The 26102-nt window shown below is 33.7% G+C and overlaps 1 protein-coding gene and 2 long non-coding RNA genes across 21 annotated transcripts in view; 1 reads left to right on the top strand and 2 right to left on the bottom strand.

The window, feature by feature from the left end:
- The window catches only part of LOC148127357 (uncharacterized), an 826567-nt gene that overhangs the window by 128254 nt on the left and 672211 nt on the right, over positions 1–26102 (bottom strand). The window lies entirely within an intron of this gene.
- Positions 1256–4104, bottom strand: LOC148127359 (uncharacterized). Its single transcript, XR_015742247.1, has 3 exons — positions 4006–4104; positions 3518–3592; positions 1256–1360 (listed from the first exon to the last, which is right to left on the bottom strand). It is a non-coding gene; the product is annotated as an uncharacterized LOC148127359 (long non-coding RNA).
- PPIP5K2 (diphosphoinositol pentakisphosphate kinase 2) overlaps positions 4102–26102 on the top strand; it is a 60548-nt gene continuing 38547 nt past the window's right edge. For 18 of the 19 annotated variants that reach the window (XM_087927004.1, XM_087926992.1, XM_026719495.2 and 15 more), the window contains exons 1-10: positions 4102–4219; positions 12115–12508; positions 13225–13420; positions 14284–14374; positions 15213–15298; positions 17081–17235; positions 21688–21789; positions 22265–22426; positions 23199–23320; positions 23834–23935. In XM_087927004.1, the coding sequence (XP_087783130.1) occupies positions 12368–12508; positions 13225–13420; positions 14284–14374; positions 15213–15298; positions 17081–17235; positions 21688–21789; positions 22265–22426; positions 23199–23320; positions 23834–23935 (1157 nt within the window). In that variant the 5' untranslated portion in view covers positions 4102–4219; positions 12115–12367. Of the gene's footprint in view, positions 4220–4360; positions 4412–12114; positions 12509–13224; positions 13421–14283; positions 14375–15212; positions 15299–17080; positions 17236–21687; positions 21790–22264; positions 22427–23198; positions 23321–23833; positions 23936–26102 lie in introns of those variants that run through there. The other variant, XM_087927003.1, reaches the window with a different exon arrangement.

Below are 26102 nucleotides of genomic sequence, written 5' to 3'. Positions count from 1 at the left end.
TAATTCCACATCAAATCAATGGCAGGTATTTACTGGCTTGAATAATCCATTAGAAAAATAATTTTAAAAACCATAATGCTGTCTCCTCCCCTCTCCCATCGTTGCCCTTTTGGCCACCCTACATTCCACTGATTCAGCTTGCCCTCATTCCCTCAGCAGACCTTCACCATCTTCTTCTCCTGCTAGTGACAAGATGTGCTGGCCTGCCCTTCTTCCTGAATCTCTATATAGCCTTGTCCAAATCATCAAAAAGTCAACCTGAAAGTCACCCTAGACCTATTTCTTTGATGTTTCTTTTATACATCTATGAATACACTGGCTTGCAGGAAGCTTGCTATCATTCAATTTTCAGAAACACGTCAGTCAGAAATATGTTATTATAATATTTAATAAGAAAAATGAATATAAAATAATATAAAATTATTAAGAGAATCCCTTCATCTGACATTGTGCCACTATGCAACAAAGTGCTATCATCCTGATAAAGCTGGCTCAGAAACCTACAAATTTTGCCAGGCGTGCAGAAACTGAAGACAGAGACAATTAATTAGAGTGTCATCTTCACATTTTACTGGGAACACTTTTTTCAGAAAAGAAAGCTTTATCGATAAAAAGAGCAAGAAATAGTCAGGAATATTATTGAATAACTGCCCCTAAAAGAAAGAAGGCAGCAGAAGAAAAAATGCCTGCTGATGTTTCAATAGATCGAATATATTTCATGGAAAAAGAGAGAATACCTTTATATAGTGTATTGATATTATACATCTTCAAGATCTGGTGTGATGTAACAATTTGAAGATTATATAAAGTATTAAATAAAAAGAACAATGTGTATAGTAACCAAAGAATAAAATATGGAATACAGCCTTCAATTTAGCACCTTAGAAAATTTTCCCTTAAAAAAAAAAAACCTACACAAATGCTTAGGTTGCATATTATTCTAAATAACAAGGTCATTATATAAATAGCAACCATAACGATGCAATTTATCACATGCTGATAACAAATTCAGCAAAAAATGACTGCTTGGATACAATATGGAATACAGCCATATTGAATTAAGAGGTGAATCAGAATTATGTATAAGGGGAAGAAAAAAATATAGGAAGATGAAACAAATGAAGATTACAATCTCATCTTCATATAAACTATGACAAAGTATTGAGTCCTTATAATATGAAGGAAGGAACACTCTACAAAAAAAAAAAAGGAGATCAGAATTCATTGCCAGTTGATTTTTTTTTTTAATAGAAAAGCACATCACAGAAAACGGCATTTTTAACTTCAGTCTTCCCTTCCACATGTAGTAACTCCGCTATTAATAGTCCAAGCAAGGATTATTTATTGACCATCTTTATCACTGCAAAATATAAACGGGCAAAAAAAGCTTAAGAATGTTCCCCCCCCCCTTTTTTTTACCCATTCCTTCGTTTTCATCACACACCAAGTATCTGAATGTTATTTTATTCTATTTGAAATGCATTGCACCATGAAATGCGGATCATTTTTGCTGCTGACCGACAACTGTTGCTTTAGCCCAGTGTTTTTCAACCTTGGTAACTTGTAGAAGTCTGGACTTCAGCTCCCAGAATATCCCAGAATATCTAGGGCGAGTTCCAGGAGTTGGAAATCTACATATGTTATATGTTGCCAAGATTCAAAAATACTGAACCAGAAGCGCTCTTGGAGTCACAGAAGCGAGGACACCGGCGGAGATTCCTTCTTCGCGACCTCGGACCCTGCTTCGCCGCAGCAAAGAGAGCGCTTCTCCGGCAATGGATTCCCCCCGCCTCCTTTCTCTTCCGAGCCTTCCCCCTCTCCACGCCGGGAAAATCCGTCACGCAGTGGAAGGTAGGTACCGCAAGTCTCAGCTTTTCATGCATAGACAGCAATCACTGCAGCAATTCAAGACATTTCTAGCGCTACGGAGGTGACGTTGAAGAAAGGGCGGGCTCCGTCGGAATCATAGAGATAAAAATATAGCCATGCCTTCCTGCTTTTTCTTCAAGGAAAATGAACCTTTGGAACAACCGTGACGTGGATGACTGAGAATGTCTACAGACTTTTAGCTATGGAATTTGGGATGAACGCTCTTCAAATGGTGTGAGAGTATGAATGGATTTCCAGAAAAATTGTAAAGGAACCATTAGCACTACTCAAGTGAGGACACAGATAAACCTCCAAGTACTTCACCCTCTAAAAGGATGCAAATGACCAAGGAATATAAATCCTTCCATTGCCCACCATCCAGTCAGAACTGAAGAAGCTTCTTGGATAAGAAGTGAAACATCTTCAAAGAAAAAAGAAAATCCAGTTGCCTCCTGAAAAAGCACCTTTGGGACAATGGCCAGAAATGTAAATTCTTTCCTAGAGTAAAAGGTGCCAAAGATGAGGCTCAAGTCTTCACTATCTCTCAGGTAGACTACTGCAATTCCTGTTATATGGGGCTGTTCTTGAAGGTTACTCAGAAGTTGCTGCAGGCTCAATGCCGCTGCCCATCTCCTTTTCTTTGGGAAGGTATTTGGAGAAAGAAGGATTTCCTTAAAGTTGCACTAGTTTTTATTTAACAATATTTTGTTTAAAATGGTAAATTGTTTTGTCCTGATTTTGACTTGGCTTAATAAGTTTCATACACTGTAAGCTATCTAAATTTGCTGGAATAGGCAGACAGAAGTAACTAAATGAGTATGTTTTTGTCAATCCCTTAATACCCACACAGGGAAGAAGAAAAGCCATCTCTTAATTAAACAAAGTCAATATAATTCACCAATCACCCATAATTAGAGATAGTCAATGCCATTAAAGAAAAATCCTGCATAGAAACAGGTTTCCTTAGAACTAGTATATCTTATTACATCAATATAGCTCTTCCAGTGGGACTCCAATGGATTGGCTGCAAAATTCTATAGAACCATTTATTTAGATATATAAAAAAATATGTTCTGTATCATTTTGGTGCATCTAGAGGTCATTTTGATTTTTGCAACTCAGGTATGATAGCCCTCATTCCAGACTTGATGCACAAGGTTGTTTGTTATTGTTTTGAAATTAAAACTGGCTAAGACACTCTTAATTAAGCAAAGGAATGATGCTATATGAAATATTCCAAAGTGTACATGCAACATTGCATAGTGTTTGTGGGACTGAGAAATAAATACAATAAAATGAGTACATCACAGAACAATTTTAAATATTAAAATGTTGCATCTTATGATTCTTGATGAATATATTTTTCATGTACACTGAGCGCATATGCACCAAAGACAAATTCCTTGTGTGTCCAATCACATTTGATGAATAAAGTAAGATATCTTCAGAAGATTTTTAACCTAAAAGGCCTAACAGTATTTGTTAATGATAATAATCTGTAGGTTAAGAGTAAATTGGGACTACCAGATTTAGACAGAAAAAGACCAATAAATTACTAGATGTCAGCAAAGAAAACTAGTGACTATTGGGACTTTTACAATCCCGTCTTGAAAATCCTAGAAAAGACATGAGCTCATTTATAAATAACCTTCAGCCAGACCTACTACATGTTCCTTAAATTGTTTTGATGAACAGTGCCCTTTCTCAGCCCATGCTCCTTAGCCTGCAACATAGAATGAAACTCAGATTAAAAATGTACAAATTTTTATTCTAATCGAGATGAGGAAGCATAATCAATTCTTTGTCCTGGCTTTAAAAAGATAAGATTCCTTTAGCTGAACCCAACTGGGGACATCATGGCAACGTTTTTCTTGGCAATAATATGGGAATATACTACTTTCCTTGTAGTTTTTTTTTTTTTTTTATCGACTTGGCGGTCTAGCGCTGACATTTTCCGGTCGTCCGGCCTCCAAACTCTGTTCCGAGTTTTTGACCTTCGGCAAGGTCGGCTAAGCGCAGCCACTTGCGGTTCCCGGACAGCCCAGTTAAGAGTTAGAATTACACCCCTAAGTTCTTCCTCGACCCGCGAATGGACACGCAGGAAGGAAAGAAAGAAACAAAAATCTCGAAAGGAACCTGGAAGTCCTTGATGCGGCAGATAGAGGCATCACTCTTCCGAACAATCTTTACGGCTGACATTATGACGCAGAGGAGGGAGGCGGAGAAAGAACAGCGGGTCAAGGGTAAGAAGGGGCGTGGTGGCGGTAACCACGGTAGCCTCGGCTTTTTCTTAATTGGGAAGGAAGTAAAGCACGATGTAGGCAAGCTATGGCAGCCGCCGGGGAAGCAGGTGAGAGGGCCTGTCTTGCTGGTCGAGAGTGGGGCGGGTTTTTCTTTTGGTTTTTTTTTTCCTCTTCCCCGAACGCTGACCGCTCCCCGCCCTGAGCTCTTGGTCCCTTGGAGGGCGCCAAATGAAGCGAGGGGCGGGTCCAGGGCGCGAGCGTGTCGGGTGTGTGGATTGGGGTGGAACGTTAGGTAAAAGGTGAATGGCACGCGCACGTTCTACCCTCGCTGCCCACCCACCCCCACCCCGCCCAGGGTAAAGGCGCGCGCTCCTGAACGCCGCCGCCGCCGCCGCCGCTGCTGTGGCGAGTTTTTGCTCGTCTCTTGTGCAGCCGAGGAGAAAACCCGAAGGTGCTTCTTGGGTTCAGGTGTTTTCCATCCTTCTCCGGGTACACAGAATACACTTATGCACTTCATACATTTCGGGCCTCCCTGACTCCGGGGAGATAGTAGTTGTGCTTGCGACCTCTGTTGTTGTACTAAGCCGTCCGGAGGCGTGGAAGGAGTTGCCGGTGTCCTGGAGGTTGACTCGCTGGCTTTTTCGAAGCAGAAAAAGCAGCAGGAGAACGGCTGCCAGTTTTATTGCGGTCAGGCAATGTCACGGGGTAGCATCGATTATTTGAGATTCCGGGTCGCAACCGCTTCCGAGCACGCTGTATTGCCCTCACATAGGAACCTGAAATGTATATGAAGCAGATTATAGTTTAACGTGGGGAGTTGAAGGAAGCAGCTTTTTTAAAAAAAAAATATTACATCTTATGAAGGCTTGCTGCACGCATCATGCTAAAATATAAAACCAAAAAGGCTTGATTTTCAGATGGCGGTTTCTGAATCTTGATGTATGATTTAATATGTTGGGTAAACACTGAGCAATCCTTCATCATTCTCCTTCTTTTGCAGTGTTAGCCTCAGCATATTTAAAAGCACCACACTTCACCTTCTTGCTTTCCTGCCTAGCTCAGACTAAGAGTGCACTTTTGCCATCTGCAGGATATACCCAAGCATTTCATTCTTGGTTTCTTTTTCTTTTTTGCAGTTTCTGGGTTTTTTAAAATTCCTTTCTGTAAAGCCTAAAGAATAAACAGAAAAGATTGATACATAAATTACACTTTTGCTGCACATTAATTAGCAGCTAAATAAGAAAAGGCAGGCTTAAGAAGAAATAAGCCAATACTAAATTTGAAATTCCATAGGCATTGAATTTATTTGTCTTAGCACAATATAACGATATGATAATGAGTTTCAGATAACACAGTGATGTATAAATGAACTATATAACTGCAGTTGAACTAGAGGTGAAGATGCACCATTGATAGTTTGGGAATGTTAAAGAAAACCTTTATAACATTTCTTTGTAAACTCGCAGAAACTATAGTATATTAGAATTTCCAACATAGTTCTTTTGAATTTTGACTCTGCCAATAGAAAAAGTGTAAATTGCTTTGGTTATGTTTTGTTCAGTTTTTTTTCTTAGTTGTGATGTGGCATTGTTCACTAGTTGGCTCAAGATAACATAATTTGGTTATTACTTCTTTACTTTGGAATTTCGTATAGATAAGTTACAGTACTGTTACCTCTCTTTTTCTACTGTGGTTTTTTTTCCTCTAATGTTAAATTAAAAACAACCATAACTATTCCAAAGAGAATTTATATCTTGGTATGTAATAATAATAGCTCCTGTTATTCTAAAGTATAAACAGTTCTTTAAGGATGGCTCTATAATGGAATATATTGCATGCTTTAAAAAAAGCTGCAGGAAAATACAAAAAAATCCCAACCATGAAAAATATACCCCCCCCCCAAAAAATCCCACCGTTCATTCCATCTCTTAAGTAGGTAAGCATAACCTTTTAAATAAATAATTTGTTTTAAATAATTGGAGGTTAATCAAAATGAACAACTAAACTACATATATTCAGGATATGCATAGCGTATGCTCCTGTCAGCTTACTTGTATGTCTACTATTTTAAGAATAACTAAATGAATTGAACCAGTGGACTTTCAAGCTTACTAGTCTTTCATAAGGACTACAAGCAATGGAAATATTTCTATTACTTCAGAAGTACAGTATGTAACAATGGACATCAATAAACATCAAGTGCTCATTTTGGGGTATGCTTTTAGTATCTTAAAATAATCTCACAGCTAATAGATGCATTATGGAAAGAGGAGAAAAGCTAACTGAAGGAAAGAAGTTAATAATGATTTAACTGCTCCAGCAATACTTACTGTTTTTTATTATCTGATGAAAAGCAGTGCCAAGTATATAACTGAAAGATGAATATACAGGTATTCCTCAACGTACGACCACAAATGAGCCCAACATAAGTGAGACATTTGTTAAGTGAGTTTTGTCCCGTTTTATGACTTTTCTTACCACATTTGTTAAGTGAATCATTGCAGTTCTTAAATTAGCAACATGATTGTTAAGTGAATCTGGTTTCCTCATTGACTTTGCTTGTCAGAAGGTCACAAAAGATGACCACATGACCCTAGAACATTGCAGCCATCATAAATACATGCCAGTTGTCAAAGGTCCAAATTTTGATCACATGACCACAGGGATGCTGCAATGGTCCTAAGTGTGAAAATTGGTCATGTCATTTTTTTTTCAGTACTGTTGTAATTTTGAAGGTCACTAAATGAATGGTTGTAAGTCAAGGACTACCTGTATATTGCCTGCTAGAATTTTGAACAGGTCGTTTTTGAATCCACATATTACTATAGAGATAATATGAGTCACAAGATAATTACACGATCATTGAAAATAAAAGGACTACAGTCAGCATCATGTACTTTTCCTCTCAATATAGTATGATCAGTTATAAAACCAAGGATACAAAAATGTTTCCCATTCCTAATATCTGTACAATCCCTTTTTAAGGTAATAAATTTGGATATCTTCGTTCAGAATATGAGTATTATGGAATAACTAAGATAAGTTTCTGGCAAAATAAAGCAAGTTATTGAGAATAGCATTGTAGATAATTTTTTGTTATTTTGTGGGTGATAATTTACTAATATTTTAAAATGTTTGCTTAATTGTAAAAAAATGTAAAAATTGTGATTCACTATTACATGACTTGGGAGTCATGTAAGAAGAAGAAAAGAGAAATGTTTCAATTTTTCTTCCAGTAAAAATGTTTTAGTTTGTAATTAAAAATCATAGAAACACCTTTTTAAAATACTGAATTAAGTTTAGCTTCATTATTAGCAAATAACAGATTGCACTTGAAAATATCATTGGTTACACCTCAACATTATAAAAATTATTTCTGATTAACACAATCACATAAAAAAAAATTAAAACATGTAAGTGGCTATTTTTTTTAAATAAGAAAAGGTCTTTGGTTGTAAATCTAGGTAAGTATCAATCATTAAAACTGACACATATTTTTCCAACTTATCTAGCCACTTCTTAATCTGTTCCACGTTTTCTCAACATTCATGTGCATACATTTCACTTCCTTTTTTTATCTCAATCCCCTCCCTTTGGTTTAAAGTTCAATGTGATCAATGTTATCTGTAATTATTCCATGTGATTCTCTTTCTCTTTTTTTAAAGAATCCAAACTTATGCAATGTTCGTATTCCTAGAGACAACTAAGTTGTATTTTATGTTGCCTGTATTATCATGTGGTATACTTTGTTCATTAGTGTGAAAGCAGCCAGTTACATCTTTTATATCCATTAAGTCACCAATCATACCTAGATTTCCATGTGAATGCGTTTGTGAAGTCCAGCATATTCTGCATAGTTCACAGTACATACAATTGCACACAGCTCCAGGAAAATGGAATAGTTGCTTGAGCAAATACTTTACTCACATCACACTCCCTTTCTTTGGCATACTGCTCTGCCAGTCTTTGGTCTTGTTTCTGCTACATACCTGGCTGAGCTACAAACTGCATACCATGACATTCTTCCCTAAATGCATCAAGCTAGAGAAGTATTACTCTCTTCCAAATGTTTTATTAAGGTTTATTATAGTACAAAATACATTTAAATTAAGATTTAAAATGCAGGGGGGACACTACATTTGCAGCAACAACATTTTCTGTAATTGCAATAACTGTTTAGTTACAAACCGTTTCTATAACTACACAGTTATTCATTCTTCAAACTAAAGTCTAAGTTCCTTTTTGGTATTTTGAGAAGAAAACCCAGAAATGTTTTCCCAATGGAAACAGGACTGAATAAAATCTCTTTGTTTAAAAAAGTTTACATTGTCACCTCAATTTTCCCCCATCTATTTTTTTCATTGTGAGAAATACGGTGTCTTTTTAGCTATATTTAAAATGTTTTCTGCAGTGCTATTATGTATAATAACAAAAATCACAATATTCTTTCAGTGGAATTCTAGGAATTGAAGTCCACACATCTTAAAAGTTGCTACGGTTGAAAAACTGTGAGTTAAGCAGTGAAAGAAAAACAAGGCAGATTATGTTAGCAGCAGATGTAATGGTGGCTCCTGAAGAGCATGACCTCTTGGATGAAATGTGACTTGGAGACAAGGATATCTGCAGGACTTTATAGACAACCGTTAGATTGGCAACAGAAAGATTTGTGGTCCCATTTAATAATGGGGTTCTGAGGGTGGAGAGTAAGGAAAAAACTAAAAATGTGAGAGAAAGAGGGAGAAATGATAGTTTTGTGTGAAGAGAAAAAAGCATTGAATTAAATTATTGAATTAAAGAGATAAGTGCATTCTAGCAATTTTGTTCAGAAATCTAAGAGCCATTTTTCCTAGAAACAGTGCTGGTTATTTAATATATCCAAAATTACATAATGAAAAACTTAATTCAGAATGTCAAAATCATACAGCTTTATATATTATGGCTGGAAAGGATTCTGAGCCTACTATCGCTGTCTTGTGAACCTTAACATTTTGGAGACTATCTTTTTCCTTGCTGATATCCAACAGCTGCCAGGAGGTTCCAAGGAAAATACTGATTTCTCCTTCCTGTCTGTTACGAGTCCTGAATAGTAAATGGATCCTGAATTGACCACCAGGGAGCGTGGTATGAGAACCCTCCACCCACCCCATCTGCTGTGCCAGTGGGAAAGAGAGAGGGCAGGGGAGATTGAATATCTTAACACCTCATTTTTAGAGATCCCAAGTGTAAGTGTAGAACTATATGAAAAACAAGAGTAAATGTGGAATTTCATCAGATCTCAAAATTTATTAAAAATGAAGGCATATTTTAATTTTTGTCTGCATGCAAACTAGCAAATGAATAGATAAATGTTGTGGTAAACTTAGATTGACTTATGTTGGAAATGGAGACAGAAATAAATTAAATTGAACATTGCTTTCTGTTGTTGATATGGGCAATATATAGTGGCCATTAATATTTAATCAACGCAAATGCAACATTTATATGTCATTTGATTATTATAACTAGTTTCTTGCAATGCTGCTTGTTGTTGATTAGATATTTACAGTGAGGTAATAAATACTGCCCTTTGAGCTTGTTGATGTCATCTTTCCTGGGGTAAGGCTAGCTCAGTTTTCCAACTATGGACTTTCAAAGGTGATAAGAAAATGTATTAGATGAAAAAAAAAAGATTAATACTTCATAAAAATATATCTCACTAGGTTTCATACTTTTATACTTAACACTGGAAGCTCTGTAATACATGATTTTTTTATTGTTGCCATCTTCAGTTTGTTCTGAATGTATTTTATATTGTTTTGTTTGTAGTATAGATTTTGTTTGATGCTAAAGAAGCTTTCTAGGTGCTAAATAATAATACCAATATTAAAACTAAAATATTAATCCTAGGAGCAGTGATTATTTAAATATGTTGGCACACTGGATGATATGGCAGCTTACTTTGTGGCAAAGAGCATAAAAACCATAGGCTAACATCTAACTTTAAGTTCAATTCTACTCATGTATGTTACATTTGTCTCTGTAACTTGATAATTCTAATTCCTTCTCTTCTTGCTGCTAAATTAACAAAATGTTTCAGAACTTTAGTAAGTACGTAGGAAAAAAAAGTTATGTGAATTATGGTTAATGGCACTGTTTATCTATTTTGCAAATAGATAATTATCCTTTGATCTTTTAGTTTATACATTAACTAAAGGAAGGATATTGACTTGTATAATCAAGATATAAAATAAAAAGTGAAATAATATGAAATGTTTTTGACAAGTCTAACTATACTCAAGCTTTATTATAATATATAGTAAATAGTAGATTACACAAAAATGATCATAAAATGTTGCTGTTTCTTTTCATCTTTGAAGCTGCCTTGCAAAAGTCTTGTTCACAAGTATTACTGTCTAATTTAAATTGAAAATGATGCCATCAGTTTATCAGTTCAAGATCAAGCACCTACATCTATCAAATTCTGTTTTAAAAAGACACATTATTAATGTATATTTTCTTTAGAAATAATTCTCATATTTGGTTATAAATCCAAAAGTTTTCAGAGTAAATTGAATAATGATCACTTATTTTCAGCTTAGAATGTTAATATTTTTAGATTCTATAATGACTATATAGAAATATAATTCTGCTTAATGAAAAATTTAAAATGAAAGTAATTTTTTCTGCTTTTGTATTCTGTTTGATTAATTGGACTTTTAACTATATTTTTGTTCATAAGTTGGGTGCACATATAAACAAAGCCACTGGGTTTAAGACTTTAATATTTTACTGTCTTATTTTATCAGTTTTTTTGCATTTTATACATTTGATCTATATAGCAATATCACTTAGGCTTATATACCGCTTCACAATGCTTCACAGCCCTCTCTAAGTGGTTTACAGAGTCAGCGTATTGCCCCCAACAATGTGGGTCCTCGTTTTACCCACCTCAGAAGGATGGAAGGCTTGAGCCTGGGGAGTTTTGAACTGCCAAATTGCAGGCAGTTGGCAATCAGCAGAAGTAGCCTGCAGTAGTGCACTCTAACCACTGCACCACCGCGGCTCATATCATCTTATTATGTTTGCCAAACTTGCTAATATATTCTGATACTTTCCTATCTGTTGTAATAATTGTTGATGAAGCGTGAGTTAAAACCTGGAAGGTATATGTGAAATATGAAATTAAAAAGTATAAGAAAAAATTTATATACTTATTCTGTTTTGAGAATTTGAGAAAAAAATCTGTCCATTACTGTGGGAAAAGTGCACTGCTTTCATTTTTCCATTCCCACATTTCTTTTTACTTATTGTTCATCTTGACTCTTTGCTATATATCATCATTTCACTATGAGTTTCTGTCAGTAACTTGAGTTCTTGCAACCTCTTGATTGTGTCAGCTGTGACATCTAGTGACCTTTTCCTTCTGTCAGCCTCTTTTTTACTTGATTTCAATTTTTCCAAGTAAGATCTCCAATTATTTTTGTCTTTGTATTATGTATCTAAATTATTTAAACTGTTGCTTCATTATTTAAACTTATTAGTTCTTCATTTTATTTAAGGCCATTAGAACTGTATTGCAAAAAAATCTGGACTGATACTGGGAGGCAGGAAAAAATGCCAAAAAACCCTAATACTCTGTGTAGCATTTATTTGTCCTGTTATTCAGTCAAGAGGGATAGGTTGTCCACTCCACACTCTGCTAGGATTTGTTTTGAATATGGTTTGAAAAACAAAACCCAGATCAGCCTAGTTCACATATGGCTAAGTGCCAAATCATGGTTTATAAAACACTGAGGCTGGGTTACCACATAATCAGTGAAACTAAACAAATCATGGCGTAGTTTTTAGTATGATACATAAATCCAGTTTTCCCTTACCTGTTTATTTTCCTCATGCAGTACTTTTTTGTATAACATACAGAATAGCTTTTGGAGTTATAATAATATAAATATTTTCAGAAGATTATTTCAACTATCTTTTGGTAATGAAATAAGCTGAATAACTTTCTTTCTTTCTTTTCTAGGATAGAAAGTTGCTACTTTATCTCAGGGAAATAATCTGGATTCTTTTTCACCAATGTAACATGAAAACAATGGGCAGATGATATCAGTTAAAACTGCTTTTGGCAGCTGACTATCAGACAGCAAGCAGCTACGTAAGCAACTGCAATCCAACTGCAAGGATTTTTACAGTCCCGTGCACTGGAAATTATGTGCAGTATCTAAGTACTCGGAGTAACTGCAGTTTCTATGTAAATCATTTTAGGATTTATAATAATGTCTGTTCATGCCACAGAGAGTGACATTCCTAGATTTTTTGTGGGCGGTGAAGATGGGGAAGAACTTTTGGATTGTTCCAGATCTTCCAATTTTGCCTCCTTCTATGATCAGGATGATGATGATGAAGAGTATGATTCTGTACGTACTGTGTTTATTTTATTTTATTATTTAAAACATTTATATGGCTGTCTATAGTTTAGACAGGGGTTATCTAGTGCTACAAGTAACTTATGTATCAGATTTTGGAAGACTTTTTGAAATTAAGATTTTTTTAAAAAAATGGGTTATGTCACAGAAAAGTAAAATCTAGTATCTGAAATTAGTCTCCGATTCCTATAGTATCAAAACATGTTACTCATACTTTGCATAGAAAATAGTTTCTTTTGTGTTGCAAGTAGTTCAAAGATTTCCATTGGTGGAGTTGACTAGTGCAGCTGGCATCTAAATACAAACTTATGTAGCTACAATTCAACAATGCTGCTCACCATAATTATTATAACTCATTACAAGTCTCATTAAAGGGTGGTTCTGCAGATTGTGCTTTCTGTAATTTAATAACCTAATGCACTGAAAGTTTTTACTTTCAAATGGTAACTTCAAATTTATATAATGTTTTTTTTTTAAATCTTGTAAAATGGGCATAATAGTTTTTTCTATATGCAAGAAATAGTAAAACAATTTTTTCTTTATACTAATTTTACTGTATACCTTTATGCAAAATTAAGCACTGATTTCCAATTCATATTTTATTAATACATGAACCTGATAATATAATCATGAAATTTGTTTATCAAACAAGGATAGAAATATTCCCTTAATTGATAACATAATTGATCTTAATTTTTTTTTTTTAGCCACCAGAAAGACAGATCATGGTTGGAATATGTTCTATGGCAAAAAAATCAAAATCAAAACCAATGAATGAAATCCTTGAACGGCTTTCCATGTTTAAATACATCACAGTAGTGATATTTGAAGAAGATGTCGTTTTGAATGAACCGGTAGAAAACTGGCCTTTATGTGATTGTCTCATTTCTTTTCATTCTAAAGGTGATTGCTGTTTATTCAGTACAATGTAAAAATTTTCATGCTGTGAAACATTTTGTTACAATTTTATGAATATTTTTAATAATATTGAATAGTGTTATTGAAATCTCTTACATTGAACCATATTTAAAGAACAATGTATTTCAATTATCTAGTGATATGTAAGAATGGATATAGTCCAATGTTTCAATATAAATATATTACGGACTGATTAACATTATTACAATGATGCAAAGTATCATTGGTCCACTTTATACAACAGTTAAAAACATTTAATCTTGGAAATAATTTATGTCAAATTATGCTAATGCTAATTTTGGAAAGAAGTACATAGTGAATTGGAAACACGTATAACAAAACCTTTTGAGCCTTCCTTTAAATTGATTTAACTTAATATTTTTGCTATTCTCAATTTCCCCATTATTTTATTTTAAAAGAGTTGGAATTCTAATGAATGCTTAATCACACATGCTTTATCAAAAATGAGTCTAATTTAGTGAAATTTACTTTAAATGATTGTAATGTTATTTTCTCCTTGACTTTAAAAAATTATGTTAAGAAAATACTAGATTGCTGTATGCTCAAATACTGTTGTATTTGAATTGATAGTTAACTGATATAGGATACCTGATGTTTCAGTTGAACAAAATGGGGTAAACAAAATAAAGAGAAAAACTTTTAAAATAGGATGGATGAAACTATAAAACTCTAATCCAGGTAATTTTATAGATGAAGGAATTTGAAATAATTTGTAAAACTTATCTAGAATAAATCAATTGTGAAATTCCAATTATAAGTTGTAATTCTTATGCATTTAAGAACTATTTAAAAATAAATACAGATTTTCTTTGCTACATTTTGTTTAGGATTTCCATTGGACAAAGCAGTTGCCTATTCTAAACTCAGGAATCCATTTGTTATTAATGATTTGAATATGCAGTATCATATACAAGACAGGTAAATAAACTCTTATCTCCTAGATGTAAATGCCTCTTTTGCTATTTTCCTTGCATTTTATTAACTGAAAACCTGCAAGTGTACCTCTAGCGTACCAGTACGATCAAAGTGGAATATTAGTTACTGTATTTGCAAAGAATATCCTCCTATTTAAAGCACATCTGAAAATGTTTAATTTTCAAGTTTACATTTTTCAAGGTGTATATTTTGTTCGTGTTTGTTATGTTTTATTAACATGTTGCTTATTTATTAAACTCTTTTTTTCTCAAGGATCTTTAGTGTTTCTAAATGATTCTTCCTCTTTTTTTCCCTTTTGATTGTACATATTCACATGAATGCCCTTCACAAGGCCATATCACTGTGTTATATTACTGTGTTATTCCTACTATCAGTATCAAGCTGTTACAGAGAACTTCAGATTTTCTAGAATGCAGAAATTATCTTCAGTGAGAATTTGACATCAGTAATGCTAACCTAAAGAAATAAGTGCTCAAATTCAATTGTACACTTATCTTCTAATCTGATTGTCCCACATCAAATTGCACAGTAAATTGGAAGAGGAGGCTTTCATTCTAATTCTCACCATCATGTTTTCTTTCTCTTGTGGAAATAGGCAAATGTACTGTAATACTTCAAAACTGAATTAGAAATATCCTGTGTCTAGGACTAGAAGTTCTACATTTTGCAATTATTTTGTTCCAGCTTTTAATAGGGTAACTTTCTAATTTGTTGCAAGTTTACACAAAATTGTCTGGCTATCCTGTGATTTTAATTAGAAATTACTTTCATGTTTTTCCAATAATTGCAATGTTTTGTGGGATATATTATTTCTTTTCAGGAGAGAAGTTTATGGCATCCTTAAAGATGAAGGCATTTTACTTCCTCGTTATGCAGTTCTAAACCGGGATCCAAATAATCCCCAAGGTAATTATTATATTGGCATTTCAAAGGACTCATCTACAAACAGTTGTTCTTGTCTGTTAATAAAATGTTATTTTTGTGTCTATAATCAACATATGAATTGAGAGTGGAAGATGACATGGATGGTCTTTGTTACAAGGTTAAAAAAGAAAAAAACTATGTAACTGATAGTATATAATAGTCTTTTTTAAACCTACTGAACCCAATGGAACTTCAAAATAAAATTCTATAGGAATTTAGTTCATAAAAATATTTTCTTCATTTTCTTTTGCTAGACTTGCTAAACAAGCTGTCATTTCAATACAATGGTTTCTTTATTTCAGAAAACTTTTAGAAGTAGATGCTTGTGTCAGAATGATTCATATTTTATGGGTATATTCTTTGATTTTTTTTCCATAGACTAAATTTTCCTTTAGTTAGGAAAACTTGGTTCCGTTGCTCCTTTTATATCCTTCAGTGTGCAGTTTCCTGTAACACCTAGGATCAAATACAGAAAATATAATAAGCTTTGATGTTATTTGCTGTTTTTTGTTTTGTTTTTAGGCACTTATTTGTTTTGGCTCTCAACACTCTTAATGTTTTATTTGTTTGTTTATGTCTTCAGATAGCCTTCATTTCTGTTCTGGGGAAGAGGGACTCAGTTAAAATGTTAGTTTCTCAAAAAACACTTTAAGGCAATGTAGCCACAATCAGGTGCATTTTATCCACAACACTCAACTGCATTATAGTCACAAGCCAACTGCATTTTATCAACAGCCTGTTTCTTACAAACAATGAAGCTGCAAATCATAAATGTATGTTTTGTTTTTAGGTTGTCATATCATTCAGTATTGGTGTTCTTTTAAATGTAACTAGAGGGAAACCGTGTCTTCCAGTTTTCCTTTTCTGGCTTGTGGCCAAAAAAGCTATTACTGTATTAAAACAAAATAGCAATCTAAAAGTAGATAGTTATGTCCATGTTGCTGAAAAGAAAAATCATTTGGTACACTAATTGTTGTCTAGTTGTATTCTATATAAAGTAAAGTTTGGCAGTAAAAGCAATTTACTACTTGGGATCATTTCTAGAGCTATTCATGCTTTCAGAATTGTTTGGAAAACATACTTTCATTTGCACAGCAAAAGTATTGTAGCAGCTCTGTAATATAACCACATCTTTTTTTTCAGACATCTCTGAAATTCTGAAAAAAAAAAGAGATGGCTGATTTAATGTTTTACTGTATCATAGCATATGAAGAATCAGTTAAGCTTCAATAAATGCTTAACCAGTCCCATTACCATTTTCTTCCACAACCTCCCTGCTTTGCTTTTTTAAGCTCTTCCTGCAATCCTTCCGCAACTCATTCTGATCTGCCTCTTTCCAAACTGCCTCTTTCAGTATTCATTTGTTCTGCCTTGTGACTTCCCACTTATTTTTCTATTTGCTTGCTTGATTTTTATGGTAGTAATAATAATAGCTCACTTTAAAGTTCTGAAGAAATATTTATTTGAACTAGAAAATCAATTTATGATCGTAAATAGGGAAACAGAGTAAAAAGATAATTTCTACATTTATAACTACACCTCTATGGTCTTGACATATTCCGTAAATCCCTATGTAGGCCTCAGTAGGAAAAATATGTTTGCTTCTCTGTGGTTTAGTATGTTAAGTTTCAAAGTTGCTGAAGTTCATGGGTTCAAATACATTTAGAGATTATAAACAGTTTTCTTGTCTTAATTTATAATGGATTTTTTAAAATCTGTGACTGAAACCTGAAGTCTGTATTTATTTATGGGTTTTTTTTCCAGAATGCAATTTGATTGAAGGAGAAGATCATGTGGAAGTGAATGGGGAAGTTTTCCAAAAGCCATTTGTGGAAAAACCAGTTAGTGCAGAGGACCACAATGTGTATATTTATTATCCAACATCTGCCGGTGGGGGAAGTCAGAGGCTCTTTCGGAAAGTAAGACTAATATAACTTACACAAGAATAGTTTGCCCCTTCTTTTAAATATTCTGTGATGATGGTACTCATGATTGAATTGAAAAGAATGGCATTCCTTAAAAAAGGAAAGGGAAAAGAAAGAAATTCAACAATTACATGATGAAAATGGGACACACACACACACACACACACACACACACACACACACACACACACGAAATCATCCGGAGGTAAAGAAACACATTGTACAAAAATATAATGAAAATTTATACGGACGGGATCAAATAGAGAGGGATAAGATAGAACAATGTCTTAAGGGAAAAAACCTGCCACAAATTTCAGAAGAAAACAACTTTCAGATAAGGAAATAACACAGAATTAGAAAAAGCAATCAATAAACAGAAAAACAATAAAACGCCAGGTCCAGATGGGATTCCAGGAGATTTTTATAAAGCTTTATGGGAAACTATGCAACCACTGCTGTTAGAATTGTATAATGAAGCACTATTAAAAGCAGAAAGATTGGAAATAGTTTTGAATGAAGTTACACATTCGGACCAAAATGGTTTTTTCCCAAAAAGATAAACACCAGGACAGTAATGAATATTTTGGAATACTATGAAGCGCATCCAGAGAAACCAGTAGCACTGGTTTTTCTGGATGCGCAGAAAGCATTTGACAATTTAAATTGGGAAATTTTCTTATATCAAATGAAAGAGATGAAATTTGGACCAAACTTTGTAAAAATGATAAATATATTCAAGTCAGAAAGCCAGTGTAAAGGTAAATGGGGACTTTATGGAAATATTTTACATAGCTAAAGGAGTGAGATACGGCTGTCCAATCTCACCTCTGATATTTATACTTGCAGTAGAAGTTTCATTAAATCAAATTAGAAATAAAAAAGAAATTACGGCACTAAGATAAAAGAGGAAGAGTATAAAACAAGCATTTGCTAATGACACGGTATTTTTTGTAGAAAATCTGAACGAGGTTGGGAAAATATTGTTAAACGAAATAGATCAATATGGTAGAGTAGTGAGTCTTAAAATCAATAAAATGTTAGTTAAAAATCTTTTAGAATGAATACAGAAGCCTGATGATGGCAGATGAGATTCTGCCGAAACGTTGCTACAACTTTAAAAGCACAACTACAATGACGTGGGAAAATACCTAAACAAAGCTGAATGCCATATATATATGTGTGTGTGTGTGTGTGTGTGTGTGTGTGTGTGTGTGTGTATAAGAAAACAAATTTTATATATATATATATTTATATATAATATATATATATATATAAAATTAGAAAAGGAAACCGAACTCCAAATTACAAATAAAATTAAATAGTTGGATATCTGGTTGACAGCAAAATGTTCATCTTTAAATGAAGATAATTATGATAAATTACTTAGCCAAACAAAGAAGGATTTGGAAATATGGGGAAAATTGCAACTGTCCTTGGTAGGAAGGATTGTTGCAATAAAGATGAACTTGCTACCAAAATGGCTATACTTATTTCAGACTGTACCGGTAAAGTTAAACAATAAATTCTATGGGGTACTAAATAAGATGATAACAAAATTTATATGTAAAAAACCTAGAACCAGATTAAAACTATTGCAGGATAATAGATACAGAGGTGGTTTTGGACTCCCTGACTGGGAAATATATCAACAGGTAGCAACATTAACTTGGATTAGAGATTGGATATTTTTAAACAACAGGAGAACATTAGCGGTACAGGGACATGACTTGCAAGTTGGATGGTATGCCATCCTATGGGAGAGAAATAAAAAGACATATTCACATGTTATACAACATTTAATTAGGGAGGCATTATTAGAAATTTGGCATAAAATTAAATCAAAACACTATACTTAGATAGCAGGCTGGCTTTCAACTATGGAAGCAGTGTTCAACCCAAATACTATGGATATTTCTAAAATGATCAGGTACAACACTATTAGATAATCATGGAAACCTAAAAACAAATCAAAAATTGAAGAAGAAATTAAGTTAGACTAGTGGCCCTATCTGCAAGTGCAAACAAAGTATAAAAAATATGGAAGAATTTGGTATAGAAAGAAAGGAGCAGAGGAGGAGTTAGTAAAACACAATGATAGCATGGATGAAAAATTTTGGATAAAACATTCAATTAGAGAATTGGGAAAGACTTTGGGAGAGAAATTATAAATTTAACAATGGCAGCCTCATATAGGGAAAACCTTTATAAAATGTTCTATCATTGGAATGTAGCACCATTGAGATTGGCCAAGATATATCCAAATTTGAGTCCAATATGTTGGAAGTGTAAACAAACAACGGGTACTTTCTTTCATATGTGGTGGTTGTGCCCCAAAGCCAAAAAATTCTGGAATAAAATTAAAAATTTGGCTGCAAGAAATAATGAAGGAAAAAATAGAATTCAAACTGGAAATGTTTTTATTAGGAATAATTAGAGGTGAATATAAAAAGAAATTGAATATCTCATAATACATATTCTGACAGCAGCGAGAATAACCTATGCTCAAAATTGGAAAGCAGAGGGTAATTCTACAGACAATGTGTTAATTAGAAAAATTATGGATTGTGCGGAGATGAATAAGCTTACTATGGAGTTGCAAGAGAAGGAAAAAAGAGAATTCTATATGGTTTGGGAGAATTTATATACTTGGATAGATAATAGGAATAATAGATAACATATAATGTAAAAATGAATAATGTATATATGTATATAGATATGAATAATGGAAGATGAAAAAAACATACTACAATGTATTGCAAAAATTGTAAACATGATTAGTGTTTTTTTAACTGTAGAACTTTAATAAAATCTATTTTTTAAAAAGCATTCTATTCTGAGAGTTACCTTGCAAATTGCATTAACTGAAGAATTACAGATAATTTGTATATCTGTGCTTCATAATGACAGGTAAGATAGAATGAAGTGGAAATAAGTAAGAAAATAGTGAATACAAAAATGGCTGCCAAATACCACAAGATAGATTTTATCTGTAAACAAGTAATTAGATTATAGCTTAGTTTAGATTTCATTTTGTAGTCTATCTTTCTGTAAGAAGATATGTTATTGAATGTATTCTTCTCCCCACCATATCAATAAAGAAAATTTCAGGAATACATCAATTATAGCGTGATTCTCAACCGATGGTCCTCTTTGAAGGGTCATGATATTCTCACAGGGTGGGATCTGCGAAGGCTTGAAGAAATATTATGATTTAAATCTTGAGTTTAATTTTGGTGGTCCATGGCCATGATCGGAGATTTGTGGTGAATAAAAGGTTGAGAACCACCGAATTATAATATTCCCATCAGCCTGATGAGTGCTTTTTACCTTTCTCCCATAACAGGTTCAAGATGTAGAAATAAATTTTAAGTGAATTCTTTCTTCATAACACGATAGAGTATGCCATTCTCAATTTCTTTTCTTCATCTGAACATTTCCAAATGATTTTTAAGGTTTCACAACTCCAAGGAGCAGGGTTACCTTGAATCTGAGATGAAGAGGGAAGGGGAAAGAGTGAGTTTCTTTTTAAGAATAGTGATTTTGTTTTATTCAGAAAAATGAAATAAAAATAAAAGATAATGTTAACAATAGGGTAAAAAGAATATTTATTGTATGTAATGAAGTATGACATTAAAAGTCATGAACTATCATCAGTCAATCCAATAATACTGATAGAGGAGAATATTTATGACAGGATTGAAATGAGGGGTCCTTGGTGTTCTGAGCATAATTTTCTTACAGATGTTTCATTACCCAAACCAAGTAACATCATTAGGGAGTGGGGTTTGGTCTCATTTTATACTCTATGGCCTTAGTGTTGCTGATTGTTATCTTGGTGATTCTTTATTGGATTGTTTACTGTTAGCTTGTTTGTGGTATTGTTTTGTTAGTCCGATGTTAATCTTGGTGTTAATCTCTGCCCATCTGGGAATTGATTGTTGGTAAGGAGTAACAACCAAGGTCAACCTCTCAATCCAATCATAGCAATTTCTAAAAAAAATTAAATAGTATTTGAGAAGCTGCCTTTTATCCAGATAACCCCTTTGCTCACATATGTATTGCTAAGCCACTTAAAATGCCATGCCTTCAATCAAAGATAAAGCCAAAGGTTTTTCTAACCTCTTTCCATTTATTAATTAAATGCAGTTAAGATTGAAGAATGAGCAGTGATCTTTTACAGAAGGAGAGATTAAAAAATACTGTTTTATACATTTAGACATCTCAGGAAACCTTCCTAAAAGACTTTTTTTTTTTTTCAGTCCACATAGCCAGTGTATTTTCCTTTTTCCTTTCAACCCTGTCACAGTATAGTATGGTAAGAATGTTGTATTTTGTTTTTATAAACATTTATAACTACAGTTTTATTCTCTTCAAAGCAATTTTTAAGAAAAAATGTGTTTTGGGTATTTTAGCATAAATTAACATAGATGGAAATATGTATTTCAGATTGGTAGCAGAAGCAGTGTTTACTCTCCTGAAAGCAACGTGAGAAAAACTGGTTCATACATCTATGAGGAATTCATGCCTACAGATGGTACTGATGTAAAGGTATAATTGCATATTTAGGTTTTAATTTTGGAGCAGTCAAGTGATTAAGGACCTTAGCAATTCTGTGAAACATTTACTATTACTGAACTATTGCTGTAGTTAAATGTGAAACAGCTAAATTCTTTGTTTTCTTCAGTGAAAATTAATTGTTCTTAAAGAAAATTAAAAATATATTTTGAAGAGCATGAGAATGCAGATGAAGTACTTGTTGTGTTTTGAATTGTTGAAATAGTTATATTTTTCCCTGTGTTCCACAGCTGCATTATAACCTGCTCCCTTAAAAGATTTAATAAAGTTTATTATAGCATAAAATACAATGAAAATAAAGATTGAAGGGGAGAAGAGTGCAGGATAAAAAAGGAGAGGAATAAAAGATGGAGATGGAACTGGCTATGAAGTAAAGCTATACCTAATGCCATGTATTTAACCAAAAAGTTTTTACTTGCTTTGTCTTTCCCTTTACCCTCAAATATAGGTATACACTGTAGGTCCAGATTATGCACATGCAGAAGCACGTAAATCCCCTGCTCTAGATGGCAAGGTGGAGCGTGATAGCGAAGGCAAAGAAGTGAGGTATCCAGTGATACTTAATGCACGGGAAAAGTTAATAGCTTGGAAAGTATGCCTGGCTTTTAAGGTAACAAGATACAATAACAAACATTTCAAACCAAATTATATTTTCTGAAATTATTGCCTATTCCAGGGGTCAGAACCCTTTTCAGGCCTTGGATACCACTGAATGATTTCACATGATGGGCCAGATAACCCACCCCCCACAGTCAAATTTCATGAAATTTAAAATGATAATGCTTAATCTCATAAGGTATAGCCATTAAAAATAATAAAAAATCTGTTCAATTTTGTAAAATAGCAAAATTATGATATAGCAAGCAGCTCAGAATTGGTAAGATCATACTGCTGACCCCTGGTATCAAAAATGTGCAGAAAGTAGTTTTTATTGTTTTTAATACAGAGGATATCTCCTGCTTTTCAATTGTTGCTGTATTTTTTTCCCTATGTTTCTTTCCCCTGCTTTGATCAGCTGAGAAAATCTATTAAAATCTATAAATGAAGCCTCTTGGGAGTTTGGGAGTAAGCCCCTAAATAATAGATGTCTTAGAGCTGTTTGTACTGTTAACCTGTTTATAAAGATATTTTGGAATTTTAGAAATAATTGAATAAGAATTTAGAAGAATGTTAAATTCAAAAAGTTGCCTTTCCAAATGTCCCATTTAAACATAGATATGACAGGATAAACATTTAAAGAGATATAAGAAAACTGGATACTATCCTGTGATATTTTAGATTATTAATATGTGGAATGTTTTGTTTCTGCTACATAGAGTTATTGAGTTTTAACTGTCTAGATAATATTTTGCAAGTTTTGAACATGTTGCTTTCTCTTATAGCAAACAGTTTGTGGATTTGACTTGTTGCGTGCAAATGGGCAGTCCTATGTCTGTGATGTCAATGGCTTCAGTTTTGTGAAAAATTCTATGAAGTATTATGATGATTGTGCTAAAATCCTTGGGTAAGAGTTTAAAGAACTTGAGTGGGCTTTGGGACACTGTTATTGACCCATAAGGATCCTTGGTTTGACTTGAGTTCCAGATTTCTCCATTTCCTGTGTTTGTCATTTTTGTGCTATAAAATCTTAATTAATAAAAAATAATAATTTCCCAGTGATCCTTTGAGGGAACAACATTGGATAAGATCTCAGGAAGTCAGCCTTTTAAGAGAGTTATTAAGATGTGCTTACTTTGTGCAAATGTAGGTTTTGTTATTCAGCTTGTGATTTCCTGGCAGCCTTAATAAATATGTCCTCACGTAATAATTTTTAACCAGAAGTCTTAATTTGCCAAATGATAAAGATTGGCAATTCTCAAAATTGTTCAGAGTTTTCTTTACTGAGGTGTAAAAAAACTAATATGTTTAATTATTAAAATTGTAGTTAGCTATTGCTACAAATTATTTATTTCATAGTATATAAATATATAAATTAAGACATTTTAATTCAATAAATCATTTACCTTTCCTCTTTTAGAAATATGGTTATGAGAGAACTTGCTCCACAATTTCAGATCCCTTGGTCTATACCTTTAGAAGCAGAAGATATTCCTATTGTGCCAACCACCTCAGGAACAATGTAAGAAGAAAATATTTGCATAAAATTGCACCAAGTTTGTTTTTCTTATCCATGTTAGGTTCTGTAAATATACATATTCCATAGATAATAAATTGTCAGGCTCAAGGAACCAAGAACAACACAGGGATCTGCTCATAGTAGTTTCTTTATTATTGCTCATCAATAGCCAGGAAGTTTGATAGACTGAAGCACAGTCTGCATAACTATTAGGTAAACCGTGTGAAAGGTTAGGGAGGATCCTCTCTGGCCTCTTCCTGCATGCCAGAGATTCTAAGCTGACTTGTTTTTTTGCTCCTTGGGAAAGATCCCCTCCTCATGCGACTCTGCATCACATTCCAACACATAACTATAGCAGAACAGTTGAGCCTATCAAATGGAAAGCTAGATATCTCTAGTCCTCTTCCCCCAGTAGGCCTGCGGACTTCACATTTTGGTTAAACCTCTTGCTTTACGTTATGGGCTTGGTAATTCTCTCACAACCTATAATGTCTTTTTGACAATTACATATTAAAAATGGCAAAAAATAAATGATGATAATACAACCTGCCCCTGTGTGACAATCTTTCATTTTGTTCCCTCTATAGAAAATCAACTATTCTTACAGGATATAAAATGAAATTTTACTGGGAAAAAACCCATATGTTCAGAATTTAGAGTGCAAAATTCTAAGCAAAAGTAATAGATTCTAATGATAAAGTCATAAATACAGCCTTAAATACAGTTAATCCTTGGCTTACGCTTGGTTGCTTATTGACCTTTTGAAGTTGCAATGGATCCTACAAAAGGTACTTAAAACCCAGATTTGAAGTTTCAATGGGCAACCTCTGTGGTCATGAGATCACATTTTGGGCACTTAGCAATTAAGCCACATTCACGGTCATCTGCAGTACCCCATGGTCACATGATTGCATTTTATGATTTTTATTTTTGGCCAGGGACTGGTATTCCAGTTTCCAGAAAAAAACAACATTAATTGTGGCCAATCAGTTTGATGTTTGCATAACAGCTACCACCCAAAAAAAAAAGATAAAATTGGGCATATGATGACCAGCATATGACCACACTTCCAGACTCAATTATGGTCATATGTTGAAGACTACCTACACACAATATCCAGTATGATAGGAGACTTTAGTAGAGCACAGCAAAGGCAAGATTACATTTAACACAATGCTTTTAATTATTTTACCCACCATTTCGAAAGTAGTAGTTAGTCATATTCCTCAGAGCTCAAGGCTGCTGGAGAGAAAGACAGAATGCAAATATTTCCCCCACTATTAGTGGTCTTTCAGCTCTTGTTCCCTTTGTTAAAAAGGACTCTAAATTTTGCTATCTCCGTGGAAGAGGTAATTCTTCTCCATACATAACCAAAAGCAATGCCTCACTCAGATTGAATGTTTTACTATCTAATGCAAAACTCAAAATATACCCTGCAGTATTATGAACACAGATTTCTATTCACAAAAGTAATATTTTATATTCAGGATCAAATGCTCCTACACTTGAAACAATTAAGAGTTTGTAACTCTAGATACCTTTCTTGAGTTCAGTGAAAATATTTTTAAAGGAATTTAGATGTACTCCAAACCAATGCAAACTTGGACCTCCATCTATTGCCTAGTGCCTTACTGAGTTCTTCCTCAATTTCCATGCTTAATTTGTTGGGAGATAACCTTAACTTACAGTAAGTCTGGGCTTTCTTTAGGAATATGAATTTCATAAATTCATAGAGTTGGAAGGAGGCATTTAAATTTTTAGTCCTATCCCCTGCTCAGTTTGGGAATCCAAAATAAAACATCTATGATACTTGTAGCTTCTGTGTATAGCAAGGGTCTTCAAACTTAGCAAGTTTAAGACTTGTGAACTTCAACTCCCAGAATTCCTGAGCTAACATGACTGCAGGAGGAATTCTGGGAGTTGAAGTCCACAAGTCTTAAAGCTGTCAAGTTTAAAGACCTCTGGTGTATAGTATATAGCATATAGTATAGGCAACCCCATCATTTTTCTGGATAATTAGGCCGTATTAGTTGTTTTATGGAAGTTGCCATTGACTCTCTAGTCCAATTTAAAAAGATGCTTACTGAGTCTTTTTAGACTTTATATTTTATTCCACAGTCTTCTAGAGTTCAATATAAATTGCTTATCACTGAATCATATTGTTTCATTT

This window comes from Pseudonaja textilis, chromosome 2, assembly GCF_049901715.1.
Source record: "Pseudonaja textilis isolate UNSWEBS1 chromosome 2, rPseTex1.2, whole genome shotgun sequence".
Classification (NCBI taxonomy): Eukaryota; Metazoa; Chordata; class Lepidosauria; order Squamata; family Elapidae; genus Pseudonaja; species Pseudonaja textilis.
Note: the sequence above shows the minus strand (reverse complement) of the source record. Positions and strands in the feature narration are given on the sequence as shown.